The sequence below is a fragment of the Stegostoma tigrinum genome, chromosome 3 (genome assembly GCF_030684315.1).
Source record: "Stegostoma tigrinum isolate sSteTig4 chromosome 3, sSteTig4.hap1, whole genome shotgun sequence".
NCBI classification, from domain to species: Eukaryota; Metazoa; Chordata; class Chondrichthyes; order Orectolobiformes; family Stegostomatidae; genus Stegostoma; species Stegostoma tigrinum.
This window is the reverse complement of record NC_081356.1, coordinates 97,717,449-97,733,432: the sequence shown is the minus strand read 5'-3', so window position 1 is coordinate 97,733,432 and position 15,984 is coordinate 97,717,449. Positions and strand designations below refer to the sequence as shown.

General features: G+C 40.2%; 1 protein-coding gene across 4 annotated transcripts in view; it reads right to left on the bottom strand.

Moving 5' to 3' along the window:
• Positions 1-15,984, bottom strand: part of LOC125451099 (hyaluronan and proteoglycan link protein 1-like) — a 98,714-nt gene that overhangs the window by 12,807 nt on the left and 69,923 nt on the right. For all 4 annotated transcript variants that reach the window (XM_059644766.1, XM_048527812.2, XM_048527813.2 and 1 more), the window contains exon 4: positions 13,560-13,862. In XM_059644766.1, coding sequence (XP_059500749.1) covers positions 13,560-13,862 — 303 coding nt within the window. The remainder of the gene's footprint in view (positions 1-13,559; positions 13,863-15,984) is intronic.

Here is a 15,984-nt window from a genome sequence, read left to right as displayed (position 1 = left end):
CCACCACCACAGCACACAGGCTGCCCTGGTTTTCCCTGTTGCAAAAGGAGGTACATTGCTTGCCTGCCAGGAAGACAGGCAAGAAGGATGAGGCCCCCAAGTGGCCATTCGTGAACACTTATAGTAACGATTGTTGGCAATTTTGGAGATGGCCCAGGGATTTTGCCACAGTCATGCCCAGAGGATATGGGAACAGATCAAAAATTGTTTTAATTTTTTTTCTGACATTCTGTGAAAGGCTAAGTTTACTGTTAAAATGAACATTGCTGTATTAAAACATGCCTATTGTCAATCATATGTTTCAAATTGGCAACAATTTCTGGAAGGATTCTACTCAATGTTTACCCAGATAAAACTTGGACTTCATCCTTTGGGAAATTGTGGATACTGGAATTGTGTGGACATTGTCATCAAGCCAACATTTAAGGCTGGGAAACACTGTGGACTGAAATCCATGAGCTTTCTTTTTGGCTAAGTCTGAGTTGTATTGAATTTTTTGGAGGGCTTGCCGTCTTGAGTTTTCACCCTTATCTTACCAAACTCTCCTCCTTACTTAACTACCTCACCCTTCTTCCAATTCCTGACCCACCTTACCATACACCACTCCTGGAAATACTCACTAGTCATCATCTATCCCAGAATTCACTAATGACATCTTTAAAAACCTGTTGTGCAGCCAAACTAACACTATTGTTCCACAGGTGCTCTGCACAATTCATGACATTTATCCTGTCCTTGGCTGATGGGGCAAGTGGTGTTCCGCTTTGTTGGTGGAGATCCGAAAATGCTGCTGGATAGCGCTGTGCACAGGTGACTCTTTGTCTTCCCTCAGGACAAGTAGTGGAGGCTATGTCAGCAGGCCATGTCAACCTGGGGCTGTCTCTGGGTTAAAGCAGTCTCAGCTGTCTGGAGTAATACCCAATACTGTAGGAAGAATGTCAATGTCCTTCATCACTCTATCAGGGTAGTTGTCCACCGTGAGTCCAAAATCAGACATTCACTCTATCTCGACTACTATATCCATCTCCCACCAAGGTTCATGCTCCACCACTCACAATGGCCTGCATATTTCCTACTCACACTCACCCACCCAAATCTCTGACACCACTAACCCTGAATGCTCTTTACACTGCCCACTCACTTAATCAGGAGCTTTTCTCACTCATACCAACAGGAACAGCTGTGCCACTTAATTTAGTCTCTCAAAAGACCTGGCTCTCTTTCTTTCCTTATGGAAGACATCACAAAAAGGGCAGAAATTGTTCAGATGGGTGGAGTGCTGCCCATCATTCAGCTCCTCACCCTTTGTGAGAGAGGATCCTGACTCTGACTGCCCTGGGTAGGCCCTGTACTGGTACTGGAGGCTGTCCCAGGCTCACTGTGTCAGGAGCCTCTGACCAAAGGCTGTCCCCCTTTACTCAACAGAGACTGGCTTCACAACCATGACAAAACTTCCTTGCTTTGTGTCTGCACTAAATGGCATAGCAAGACAGCAGTAATATCAGCCTGGCACCTCTGGCTGAGGAGGCAAAAAGTTAAAGCAAGGCAAGAACGCCATGAGCATCCAGGTAGGCTCAGAGGGGGTGAGCTCTACGATAACAAGTGTCGAGCTGGGTGCATGTCACTGATTGTGTGCCCTTGCAGCGGTATTTGAATGATAGTTGCTGGTTTAGCCTGAGGTACAGCCATGCAGAAGGATCATGTAAGTGGGTTGAGGGTGTAGCGTGAGGGTTTTTAGATGCTGACATATGTCAGATGTCAAAGTCCACAGTGCATGTGGAGTGTGTGTGGCCGGTGCCCTGAGCATGGTGTCCAGTTTCCAACATCATGTTGTTTAGACTCAGTGGTGAATTAAATCCACCAAGGCTCACGTTGGTTTCCTTGTTGAGTTTTCCTGACATTGAGAAAGTTTGACGAGTTTGGTAAGACAGGAGGCTGAATGTTAAGGAAATCAGTCAAGCTGTTAGCAATGCACTTAACAAGCAATAATTACGGCCTCGTAAGGCCCATACTATGCTGCTCGCAAAAAGCATAAAAGCTGGCCTGAGTTGCTTCCAACGTTTAGATGGTCCTTGCTGCATTTGTCACCTGATTCTATCACACATCTGACCACAGGTCACATTGTTCAGATCCACGTAGGATTCTGCTTTAAGTCTCCAGTAGACTGTAAGTATAAAGGGGAGCCACTGAAACTCATCTTGCCTGCACTTGTGCTAATGGCTTACAATTGTTTTATATTTGTCCATGGTATGTGGGATTTGCTGACTAGGAGACCACTCTTTGTTCGTCTTTTATTGCCCTGAAGGCAGTTAAGAGTCAACCACATTGCTGTGGGCTTGGGGGTCACATATAGGCCAGACTCCCTTCCCTGAAAGACATCAGTAAACCTGACCTTTTCTCACAATCAATATTGGATACATGTTTGCCATTTGGCCAGGTTTTATTCCATATTTTAAAAATTTAATTCAATTTTCAGCAATGTAGGATTCAAATCTTGAGTGTCAGCCTGGGTTTCTGGATTCCCAGTCCAATGTTATCTCACTGGGCTGTTGCCTCCTCCATCACATCAATGGGAATAGGATCATTGATACCCTAGTGCCTTTTATTTGGGGAGATGCAAATAATCATAACTATCTTCTAAATTAAATGTGACAACTCAAGTGAGGAAGGTATAAATGCAATTGTTAAATTAAAAGTGATTCCTTCAAGGATTTGTCATGTGACCAACCACTCTCTTCCCCCCTTACCCCCCAACCCCACTACCACCACACTCAAACCACCCAACTTGCCACTGGAGATGTTCCCTGCAACCTTTGAATCACATTGCATCAGTTTTTTGGGAAGCAAGTTGTTCTTAAAGTTAAGTCCGTCTGTTATGATTCCACTGAATTTACTGCAGGCAGACTCCAAGTTTCCTCTAGTCTGAATCCTCTTCATAGCCTGGTTTCCAGAAAATACCTCATATTCGCCAAAAATATCCACAAGTCTGTGCACCAATATCATTTTGCTAGGCCTTCAACTTCACCAGGAATTCTGCAAATTCAGCCACCTGAAACTGCTGATATAAACACTACATCTAGAAGAACCTCCACCAAACACTGATTTTCTGCACTCAGAAAAATCACATGAAACAATGTTTGTATCCTTGACTTTTAAATTATTTTGAACTGTAACTTTTTTCACTTAGATTTCTTTCTTGTATGTTTGTGTGTGTATGTATTGCAACAATTATCCCCAGGTTTGAATGGATTAATAAACTGCATGTCTGTTTCAAATCACAAGGATGTTGTTGTGTGTCACTTGAAACAAAATGAAACTTTTCAAACAAATGCATTTGGGAGAAGCCACAGCCACCTAGTTGAAAAAGGAAATAAATAGGGGGAAAAAAATCAAAAGATCCACACTTATACACTGAAAAGGGGTAAAATAAATCAATTCACTTCCCTCTGAGATAATGGGAACTGCAGATGCTGGAGAATCCAAGATAACAAAGTGTGAAGCTGGATGAACACAGCAGGCCAAGCAGCATGTCAGGAGCACAAAAGCTGACGTTTCGGGCCTAGACCCTTCATCTTCACTTCCCTCTCTTGGCCATAACATTGATCATAGGTTAGTTGCTGAGGTGATGGGAAGAAATTGGGTATCTTAACAGTGCCAACCCACTTGACTATTTCTGTTTCACACCACCAAAGCTGGGAGGTGAAAATCCCACTCATATGAATGAGAACTGCTATTGCTCTGAAGCTAGATGCATAGCAAACTCCCAGAACTGAGAAACTCTCCCTCTGGGTTTATCCATCATAAGGCTGTTTCTTTCAGAGGTGAACATATAAAACGCTGAAATAATACAAAACCCTGCCACAAGGAGGAGACATAAATCCCTGACTAATTATAAAAGTGTGTTAGAAAGCTCATGGTATTCTAGCTCCATTAATTTTGAAATAAATTTAATGTCCACAAATTAATGAGACAGATTTTCCTTTGTGCAATTCTAACAGGGCTGACTTCTTTACTTAGAATGGCAGAAAACCAATCTCAACACGACGTATAATTATGTTGCTTTCGTACTTCTCAAGCAGCTGGCTAGAGGTGAAAATGCAATTTGTCTAACCATCTGGAATGCACATTTGAAACATTTCAAATAATTGGTCTTGGAGGTTCCAATAGACAACATTATGGAGCCATTTATTCACACATACAAAGGCTAAATTTATGTTTTTCAATGTAAAAGATCACCGCCATGATTTCATAGGTAGATGATTCTGTGATATGGAATTGTATTTGTTGCTATTTAATGATTATTGCGCATTTCTAAGACTACACACAGCAGTGAATGAATTCATATCCATGAGTGACCAAAAACTCTTGGGCTGGGATGCTTCAGTGGTATTTTGCCAAAAGCTGCCACTGATCAAGTCAAAACTGCAATTATTTCCAGATCTTGTTCTTCTTTCTTGTTCTTTCCCTGTCCCTGACTGGATTTTAAGGGATTTAGAAATAGAAATTGTATGCTTTATACACATTTTCAAAGGGTCATAGCCTGTTCCAAATGTCAGTCAATACTGACCTTATATTTCCATCAGTGATTTTTTTTACATTTGTTCGAAGGCAAAATGGTCTATCTTAAAAAATTACCATCAGGTATACAATGCTCAGGATCCATTACATCAAGTTGCTTGAGGAATTGCTAATGATTACTTTTAGCTGCTTTGGGACTGGCTAGAAAACATATTTTAACATTTTCAGAGTTACCTAATTATCTATATTATGTTTGCAAAATTATATGAGGAGGTTCATTTGAATCTATTCTGCAAATATTACCATGAATAAGTCTAGTGTAGCTTTTACTTATAATGTAGCTGAATTTCAGAATTCAAATTTCATTACAAATGGAAGAAAGTATCAATATCATTGATGAAACATGACAAACCATTAATGGTAAACAGCTGGCTACAGTCAGCAATTTGGTGTTTTATATTAATATCTGTTTTCCTGCATAATGTTTAAGTAGTTTGATTGTGCCTTCCAAAAACAGTTTACTTTTGTTTAATTACTAGATTTGAAGAAGTTTCATTATGCCTAAAATTTGCTTGTTTATGCAGAATTCATTGAGACAGGAATGAGGTGAGACAGAGACTATTGGATCTTTTAAGGGAAGAATGAAAATGTTTTAAATCAAAGGATGAGATTGGGAGACAAGGAGAGATTTATCTTGGATTGCTGTCACAAAAAGTTGGCAATGACACGACAGATTAAATAGATTCCTTCTGCGGCTGTAAATGTATGGTACAAAACAGTTCTTTCAGGCTCATGTTTTTCCTTGTGAAAAAATAATGGTGTAGAAAATCTGTGGGAATGTATTTCTGACACTTCTGCCAGATTCAAGCCTGCCACGAAATTCTGCTGTTGATCTTGCTCATGTTTACAGGGTCAGGGGAAGGATCTTACAGCTATGGGCTTTTGGGTATTGGAATTCAGCCACAAGCACACCCACCCCCCCACCCCCCACTCCCTTCCCCCATCCTTTGTTCCCAACAAAGACTTTGGGCCTAACCAGGTAGGGGAGCTGGACTCAATCCTAGAAGAACAATTTGCATGTCCCCAGCAGTCTGCTTAGAGGGATAGCCACTTAAATCCAAGTGTGAACATTGGTCCCAATCTAGTTCCAAGTTAATACATAATGATGCCATTTCAATTAAATACACCAATTAAAACCAGAGCTAGGTGCATCGACTTATGTGCCATGACCCAAGTGAGACCCTCAAACTGGGCTAAGAAAATAGTACACCCAGATCTGCCCTTACCTCCCTTACATCGATGGCCTTGCAGGGGACAAGAACAGTCTATCCTTCCCTTTCAAAACTCTACCTTAAAGTTTGAATCAGGCATATCAAGGATCCAGTTGGATTTTGTGGTTTACTTGTCGTTACTCCAACTCCAGCAATTAAACAAAAGTGAACTGTTTTTGGAAGGCACAATCAAACTACTTGAAGATCATGATGAAAAACAGTTATCAATATAAGACACCAAAATGCTGACTGTAGCCATCTGTTTATCATCATTTGTTTGTCATGTTTTATAAATGATATTTATTTTTTTTCCATCTGTAATGAAATCTGAATTCTGAAATTCAGCTACAATATAAGTAAAAGCTACACTAGACTTGTTCATAGCAATATTTACAGCACAAATTCAAATGAACGTCTTCAATACAATTTTGCGGACATAATGGAAGTAATCAAATAATTCGGAAAATGTCAAAACACGTTTCCAAACAAGGCCCAAAGTAGCTTAAAGTAATGATCAGCAATTCCTCAAACAACTTGATGTAATGATCTCTTTCTCCCATGTCCTTACCCAAACCTCCACACACCAGGGCTTGTCATCCCAGGCTGCTACCACACACAACCTACTTTCAGCTACGAATGGTTCCCATTAGCAGTTATTCATTCTCCGAGGCTGACCTTTTACCCAGTCCTTTGACTGTCCAACAGTTTTTCTCTCTCTTTGGGCACTATAGAGGGCTTGGCGACATGGTGCAACGATAACAACCTCTCAACTTTGGCAAATCTAAAGAACTGATCATTAACTTCAGAAAGAAAGGAGGAGAACATGCTCCCAACTACATCAACAGAGTAGAGGTTGAGATGGTTGAAAGCGTCAAGTTCCAGGGAGTGAGGATAACTGACAACCTGTCCTGCTGGACTTCCCACATAGATGCGATGGTCAAGAAGGCACAACAATGCTTTTTCTTCCTCAGGCGGCTCAGGAAATTTGGCATGTCCATAAGGACCCTCATCAACTTCTACAGATGCACCATTGAAAGCACACTGTCCGGGTGCGTAACGTCCTGGTGTGGCAACCGCTCTGCCCAAAACCATAAGAAACTGCAGAAGGTTGTGTGCACAGCCCAGACAATCACATAAGCCAATCTCCCATCTATGTACTCCATCTACACATCTCATTGCTGTGGAAAGGCTGTCAAAATCGACAAAGACTCATTCCACCCTGGTAATGCTCTCCTATAACCTCTTCCATCAGGCAGAAGGCACAGAAGTGTGAACACATGCACAAGCATGTTCAGGAACAACTTCTTCCCTGCCATTATTAGACTGATGAATGGGCTCTCCAACTTCAAATAATGTTGATTTTGTTAATGTTGTTCTTGCCTCATGCATGTCCTGTGCAGTGTAACTTGTATGTCTCACTGTCCAAGATTTTTTTTAACTCCATGATCTATACGTCCTTGCTTACTATGATCTGCCTGTACTGCTCGCAAATAAAAGCTTTTCACTGTACTTAGGTAGATGTGACAAGAAGTCAAGTCAATCAAATCAATTTCCACCTATCTTTTACTCTTCCCTTGTCCCTGAACCCATCTTTTGCATGAATATCACCTTCTTCCTAGCTACCATCAGTTTTGAAGGGTCACTGGACCCAAATCGTTAATTCTGCTTTCTCTCCACAGATGCTGCTAATTGCTTCTAGCATTTCTGTTTTTGTTTGGATTTTATCATTATTCCATTGAATGGAATGGCATACATTTCCTGGGAGAATAAAATAAAAATTTTAATGAACCAAACTTATAAGAACAACAATAAAAAACAGTAATAACAAAATGGATTTGTTCTTGTCTCCCAGAGTTGACAGCGATTAGAAATATACAATGCACTACTTCTACTTCTTGTTGATTATGGCAATGCTGAGTTCAATTTGTCATTAGCTGCTCAACTTAATTTGCTGCTAAACAAAGCAAACACTATTATATTAAACTGCCATGCCAACATCTCAAAGGAAATAAACTTTGCCAAATTTAAACGACTTCCATTATTCAGTAACAAAAAATGCCAAGTGGAGGCAGGCAAATCACTGAAATTTATTGCAGGGGTTGGGTGTGGGGAAGGGATCCTGGTTTCACTGAGAAACTCAGCCCCATGTCACCATTTTAAATTGCATTTTGCGGACTTTCTGAAAAAGCAAATACCCAGCATACATCTGGATGAAGAAGTATTTTTTATTTGCCCCTGGGATGCAGGTATTTCAGGAAAGACTAGTTTTTTGTATTATCCTTTGGTAGGTAGTGGTGAAGCAACTACAAATTGAAGCTTGCTAGGGTTATTTCAGTTGGCAATTAAGTCCCAGTCCCAGTGCAATGCTGTGGGTCTGGAATCACATATGTACCAGGGCTGTGTAAGGTTGCAGATTTCATTCCTTGGAGGAATTTAGTGAATCAGATGGATTTTTACAGCAATCCAGCGATCTGGAACTCATTTTATTCTCTATATGTTGATTAATAGAATTTCAATTTCCACATTGTCAGGGAGAAATTTGAGCTCATGTCTTCAGAGCATTAGTCTAGTCATCTGCATTATTCACCTTGCAATATTAGCATTTGCTACTGTTGCCTCAAAGCCCAACAGAAAAAATGACTCAGTCATAAGCGCGAACTGAGGTGGTTGAAGATGGAATTAAACAACTAGATTTGCTTCAGATTGTGAGAGAACCAGCAAAAAGTACTAAGCTATTCTATGACATCTTCACTGTTACCAGCATCGGACAGACTTGGAAATGAGATCTGAGCTATGCAAATACACAGGGCTGTCTGCACTCTAAACACCAAAAGTCACAGGTTATAGATAGGGCTGAGTAGTTCCAAAACCAGGAGTTTACAGCAAAACACTGAAACCCGGCAACATCTGATAGGCAATCAGGCAAGTAACAATATCATGGGAATTCATGAACATCTCCCTGCTTAACCATGTTAGAGCTAAAAGTATGAATGCAAAGACAAGGTTGAATTATTTGTAAGTATCTTTAGTGAAACTGGATGATCCAAGTCTCTCTGTTTCTAACATTCTCATCATTTTAGATAGTTATCTTCAGCCAATGTAGTCCATGACACTTGGCATTGTCAAGTTGCAAAACCATACAATGAAGGCTTTGAACTCCGAGAGAATTCTGGCAGCGTTGCTAAAGGCGTTTTCATCAAAACTAGCCCGTTTCGAGGTGCTCCACTAGCACACTACTCTAAAATATGGAAGAGTTCCCCTTTACAAGAAAAGGACAGTTCAAGTCCAAATCAACATTGCCTTATCAGTCTCCACTCAGCCACCAGTAAAATAACGGGCATCATCATCAAGAAACCATCAGGCAACACCTGCTCACCAATAACCTCACTTATAATCAGTTCAAGTTCCATCATAACCAAGTGACTCCAGAACTCATAACAGCCTTGAATCAGATATAGACAAAAGAGTTTGTGAGGTAAAGTGAAACAAACAACCCTAGACATCAGGACATCAGATTAGGTATGGCATCAGTGAGCTCTGGCAAAATTAATAAATTGTAGTCCAAAAGGAACTCCTCTAATAGCTGGACTCATAGCTGGGACAATGACTGTGGTTATCGGAGACCAGTCATCAACAGATACTTGTACACTTCCTCTGGGAAGAATCTTCAACCCAACCATTTTCAATGATTTCTTCAATGGAATTTGCCCAGCATAACGTCTGGAGAGGGCTGCTCAGGACAGCGACTGCAGTGATAATTCTAAAGTTTTCAGCCTCCATTTCTAACAACTCACTGAAAGAAAAGACCCCATGCAAAACTACTGGAATACAAAACTAATCTCCAGTGTTGGAGTGAGAAATGACAAGATTACATTCACACCATGTAAGTGCTAATGTAGTGATTATCTCATAAAAGAGGAAGTCACCTGACTTGCCTTTGATCTTCAATGGTATCCTCACAACTAACATCTGGATAGTTATCAGTGACGAGAAGTTGAACTGGACCAACTTTACCAATTCTGTGCCAACAACAGAATACCAGAGGCTAGGTTTTCTCAAACTCCAAACTTCATTTACAATGATCATATCAGGAGTATGCAATGTTACTGAAGTAGTCATGACAGATCAAATGCTATATGAGGTTCTATTGCCATTTCAATATTATTTTATTTGAAGTACCAGCTTGATAGAACTACCCACCTAAATTCTTCCAGTGGGCTTGATTCTTGAAAATCTGGCAACTATGCAATTGAGCAACAGTCCGGCAGAATGGGTTCCCAGACCATATTCTGACACTTCTCCACAAAATTAATATCTGAACCTGCACAATGTTTGGTTCTCAAATTCATCAAAAGACTTGTTCAATCTTTACTTTATTTGCTCTTGCTCACGATACACATCGTTTCTCCAGGGTAGTTCACAATTTTATTTTGGGGAGAGCTAATAATATACAATAATCTTAAGTTCCTGACGGAGACCATACAGTGAGGAATTACTTATGGGCCCCTGACAACATTGCAGAGGGACGATGCTCTCAGCTCTCAAATTAACATAACATCCAAACTAGTAATGGATTTATAATTTCACTTTAGTCTCCATTTAACGAAATACTCATCGAAAATCTATACAACTGATCTCACTAACTTTACCATGGTAAAAGCAAAAAAAGGAAAGTAGAAAAGTCTGAGGAAATGTAAAGTGACAATTCAATTGAGTGCTTCCTGCAGACAATACAATTTTACAGTTTGGGGTCATCAGCTGTCCTCCCCACTGCTATTATCGCCTTCAACATCTAGCCAGCGATGTTTTGATTTTTACAAGAAATTGCAGAACAAGCTTCTCACTGAATTTTTTTTTGCATTTCATGACAAATGGATAAACGTGTGGTTATACACTTTGGTGGTAAGAACAGGAAGGCAGATTACTATCTCAATGGAGTCAAGTTAGGTAAAGGGGAAGCACAACGAGATCTAGGTGTTCTTGCACATCAGTCAATGAAAGCAAGCATGCAGGTACAGCAGGTAGTGAAGAAAGCTAATAGCATGCTGGCCTTCATCACAAGAGGAATTGAGTTTAGGAGCAAAGAGGTCCTTCTGCAGCTGTACAGGGCCCTGGTGAGACCGCACCTGGAGTATTGTGTGCAGTTTTGGTCTCCCAATTTGAGGAAGGACATTCTTGCTATTGAGGGAGTGCAGCGTAGATTCACAAGGTCAATTCCTGGAATGGCAGGACTATCATATGTTGAAAGATTGGAGTGACTGGGCTTGTATACTCTTGAGTTTAGAAGGATGAGAGGGGATCTGATTGAGACGTATAAGATTATTAAGGGATTGGACACTGTGGAGGCAGGAAGCATGTTTCCACTGATGGGTGAGTCCAGGACCAGAGGACACAGTTTAAAAATAAGGGGTAGGCCATTTAGAACAGAGTTGAGGAAAAACTTTTTCACCCAGAGAGTGGTGGACATATGGAATGCTCTGCCCCAGAAGGCAGTGGAGGCCAACTCTCTGGATGCTTTCAAGAAAGAGATAGACAGAGCTCTTAAAGATAGTGGAATCAAGGGTTATGGGGATAAGGCAGGAACAGGATACTGATCGTGGATGATCAGCCATGATCATAATGAATGGTGGAGCTGGCTTGAAGGGCCGAATGGCCTACTCCAGCACCTATTGTCTATTGTCTCTTGTCTATTATAAATACAGGATGCGATGGGGAGCACGTTGAAGGTTGAAGGACAATTGCAGTAATATGCCTGTACAGCATTACATGACAAACAAAAAGGACAAGGAAAGATAAACTGGTTCATTTAGTTGGTCATATTCAGATACTGTGCAACTTACATGCACCATGAAATCCTTTCACATTGTGTCATGATATTGAAGTCCCAGATGTTATTAAGTCCCACTTACACTATCTTCTGGGAGAGTCAAATACAGTGAATAAAAGCTGAAGGTCAAGTGTTTAAAAAAAAGTCGCTTGTGGATGTTGACGTAGACCTGTGAAAGTAATTAATCAAATACCAGGCGACCAGAATAACTGCTAACATTTGTCACTGTTGGCACCATTTATTCTCTCTAGCCCAAGATATCTTCCACCATTACGAATTTATCCAGAAGGCTTCAGTACTATATATTCACTACATATTCTGGAATTTTATTCCCTGGGTCGTATTCATTTGAAGGACATTTGCTGTACTACAGCATATTCCATTAATAAGTCACCCTGGAGTCTATTTTACCTAAATTCCTAAGTCCTTTACATCAACAAAATGTCCAGAAGTCCTCAAAACTTGAATGTAACTAATTTATAATATTGTTGAAGAGCAATAATCCTAGTATGGATTGCTGAGGGTCTCTACTAGTGAATGAACATGAGATATAGCCACTACCCCTTGCCAATATAAAAACTGAAAGAACTGCGGATGCTGTAAATCAGGAGCAAAAACAGAAGTTGCTGGAAAAACTCAGCAGATCTGGCAGCATGTGTGAAGAAAAAAAATTGGAGTTAATGTTTTGGGTGCAGTGACCCTTCCTCCTTCAGTTCTGAGAAAGGGTTACCAGACCCAAAATGTTAACTCCGATTTTTCTTTACAGCTGCTGCAAGATCTGCCGAGCTTTCCCAGTAACTTCTGTTTTTGTATCCTCTGCCTACGTCAATCCAATCAATTCCCAGGTTAAGGGTTCTGCCTCAGAGATTCAAGTGCGAAATTCTGAATGAAATAAACAATGAGAGAGGTGACTGAAGGGAATTTACTATCTTTGAAAAATTGATAAAACAACAAGGCTGAATGAAATATGCTCCAGTTAACTGAGCAAATTGCTGAGGAATTCGGAATGCTTAGGGCTTTATTGTTGCATACTTATAACTTTGCATACTTTCATTAAATTTCCCTTTCCCCACTATGGTCTAAAGAACAAACTGCAACTTTCTTCATTAACAAAACTCTCCAATCCAGGCAACATCGTTGCATATCTCCTTTGTGTCTTCTCTCGTATGCTTGCACTTTTCCAATGATGCAGTGAGTACAACTGTATGCTGTGCTTTAGCAATTGCCCAAATAGTGTTTTCTACAGTTTCAGCATGACCTCCATGGTGTCTTGGTTAGGAAAGTATTCCATTGGCCCAAGGGACATGTTGGTAGAAACACTCACTGCTTTGAGAAAAAAAACACTTGGATAGGCGCTTGAAATCATTTAAAAGGCTACAGTATAAAAATTGGAAAATGGGGAAAATCAAATGTCCTCTCCTACTCCTATGTTTTTTATATTAATCTCTAATGTGTGCAACACTGCAAAGGTAGCGGATACTTCCAGGTTTGTCTAGGTTTGAGTCTCAGCAGTTGAGCCATCTGCTATCAGGAAAATCTCAGTGACATTACAAATTTGCCCCCAAAGAGAGCATTAATTGAGCCTAATTAACTACTTGCCTCTGCCAGATGGGTAGTCAGTGTCGGTCTGAACCTGCTTCCAGCAAGAGTACTAAGAATGGCACAGTGTTCATTGACAGGGCAAAGTCAGCCTGTTACGTCCACACTTTTCAGCATTCTTCAGTTCAGTTCTAAGGAAACAATCTTTTGCTGTTGCCATTGCTACACTCTAAACAGCCATTAGGAGGAGTATAAGACTATCGCAACTTTCAATTGATTTTGAATTATACTGAATCTGTTCAGAGTCTTTGTTTAATGGATTAACTGAACACTACTTTTCCAGTTTGTTAGTTTATCAAAATTCTATATCACTTAAGATGGAGGCCAACATTTCAGTTTCATACCTTTGAAGTGGGATGTGAAGCAGAACACATCATATTTGTCTTTCATCTTGTCTCTGTATCCATAGCTTCTAATACCCGGAACTGTATTTCTCCCTCCACATGGCTCCCTGGGTTTAATGATGGGATACTGCACAGACCCATCACTCAGCCATCCTGCATTACACCAATCCATCCCTGCTCTCCATGCATCATAAAGTTGCTCAAATGAAGCAACTATTGCATCCTGATCTTCACAAGCCTTTTGAGCCTCAGCAAAATTCAGGTTGTAGCGACCTAGACGTGGGAAGTATGGGAACACAACACCTGGACGCAAATGAGGAACACAAGAAGAAACAAATAAATATGCCCACTTGATAAATGTAAGCACAATAAACACATACGAACGCAGACTGTCAAACACATGTTTAGATATTCTATTCAAATATGTGTTCATTTAATATTCGTCACAATGACTTGCCAGGATCAGAGAGTTGTACTGATTCTGTGAAATTTCAATTATTCATTAATACCATCTATGGATGTAGTTGATTTTACTTTCAGCTTTTCTCCACATTGCCATAATTTCATACCGCGCTCAAATTATCTGCACGTTTCCCTTGAAAAATTCTCTGCATAGGTCTTCATTTCCAAGAGAGATTGTCAAAATACTGTTGCAGAATTTTTGAATAACCAATGAGAGGTCTTTGAGTGTTTTTCTTGACTGGACTCATTAGTGTGAATTTATTCGTGCATACATATGCATGCGTTCACCCAACCACATGGATTATGTCGAGTCGAATAATATGAAGTCTGTCAGCTTTGAAGGTGGAAAGCAAGCTTAACTTATTTATATTTGACTGAATTGTGGACTATCTGCCTTTTGCATGTTTCTTTGCCACTAGCCCAACAGCTCATTAATTCTTACAAAGTATTCATCATTCCTGTCAGAAATTTCAGGTGTTTCCAGACCAAGTCAATACAGTGTGGGCCTGGAGGAACACAGCAGGTTGGGCAGCATCAGAGAAGTAGGAGAGCCAACATTTTGGGCCTAGACCTTTCATTCGACCAATACCGCCATAAACCAGGTTCCGGGAGATAAATCTTTGCAATTGGACAGTTAATATTTTGAATTTTGCTCAGGCACATGTCTGACGATTCTGAGGCTGTGGGTCTTCATATAAATAAGTTGTGCTACCAATTCACTTCTATTTTAACCAATGAATGTATTTGAAATCTGAAATTCTCTTTAATTAAAACCAAGGAAAAATGCTACAAATAGTCAGCAGGTCAGGCAGTGTCTGTGGGTGAAAGAGAGTTAATGCTTTATGCTGCCATCACATTTCATGAGAGCTGGCATTTTCTTTATCAGACTTATGAGGCTTTTGTTTATTCTCTTAGGTTTATACTAGAGAAAAATAGGACAGTGCCAGAATATGTAGGACAAGTTGTAACTCAATTTAAGTGTAACAAATAGCTCTCAGTTAATTCTGACAGCATAGGGAAGCTAGAAATATAAGATTGGAACACAATGCTAATTGTCACAATTCCTCACTTACACAAATCTGAACTAGTTGTGCCACATTAAGGATTGTGCCAATGATTGAATTCTACAGTTTTTATTCAAAAGTTGGATTTCAGTATCCAGTTGAAAATCTGGTCCGATGCAGAGACATGAAGGTCAGCATATAGTGTGACAATGTTATGTTTCTGTTCTACCTTTTGATTTCCAGTTTTACAGTTGCATGCTTACTCTGGATGCTTGATGTTGCATTAATCCTCTTTTCAAGGGATATATGGAGCCAGCAGGAAAGGGAACTTGATGTAAAGATCTGGCATGGTTATATTGAATGGCGGAACAGGCACAAAGTTTTGAATGGTCTACTTCTGCCCCTGTGTTCCCATTCTGATTCCATGACCTTTCATGGCTCTTTTCCCAATTTCCTGATGTGTTTTTTCCAGCCTGCCCTGAATTCCTGACCTAGAACTTCTCCTTGCCTGACTCAAATTCTCTCAAGTAGTGTTATTTTTGCTGAGTGCTCTGATGTGTTGCCACTATTCTTGAGTCATTGATCCCATTGTTCTGCTATCTTCTACTGAGAAAAAAATTGAAACCTCAAATCTGTCAGGCACATTTTTCAAATTCATTTATGCATTGCCTTTGAGTGGCTACTGATGATCCATGTTTTTGAACGGTTGCCATCCACCCTCAATGCTGATGGAGAAGGAGTTCCAATATTTTGATTCAGTGACATTGAAGTAACAGTAATATATTTCCAAATCAAGATGGTGAGTGGCTTGAAGAGAACTTTCAGTTGGTGGTTTTCCCAGATAACCTGCTGCCCTTGTCCTTCTTGATGGTGATTGTTATGGGTTTGGAAACATAGAAACATAGAAGATAGGAACAGGAGAAAGCCATTCAGCCCTTCAAGCCTGTTCAGCCATTCTT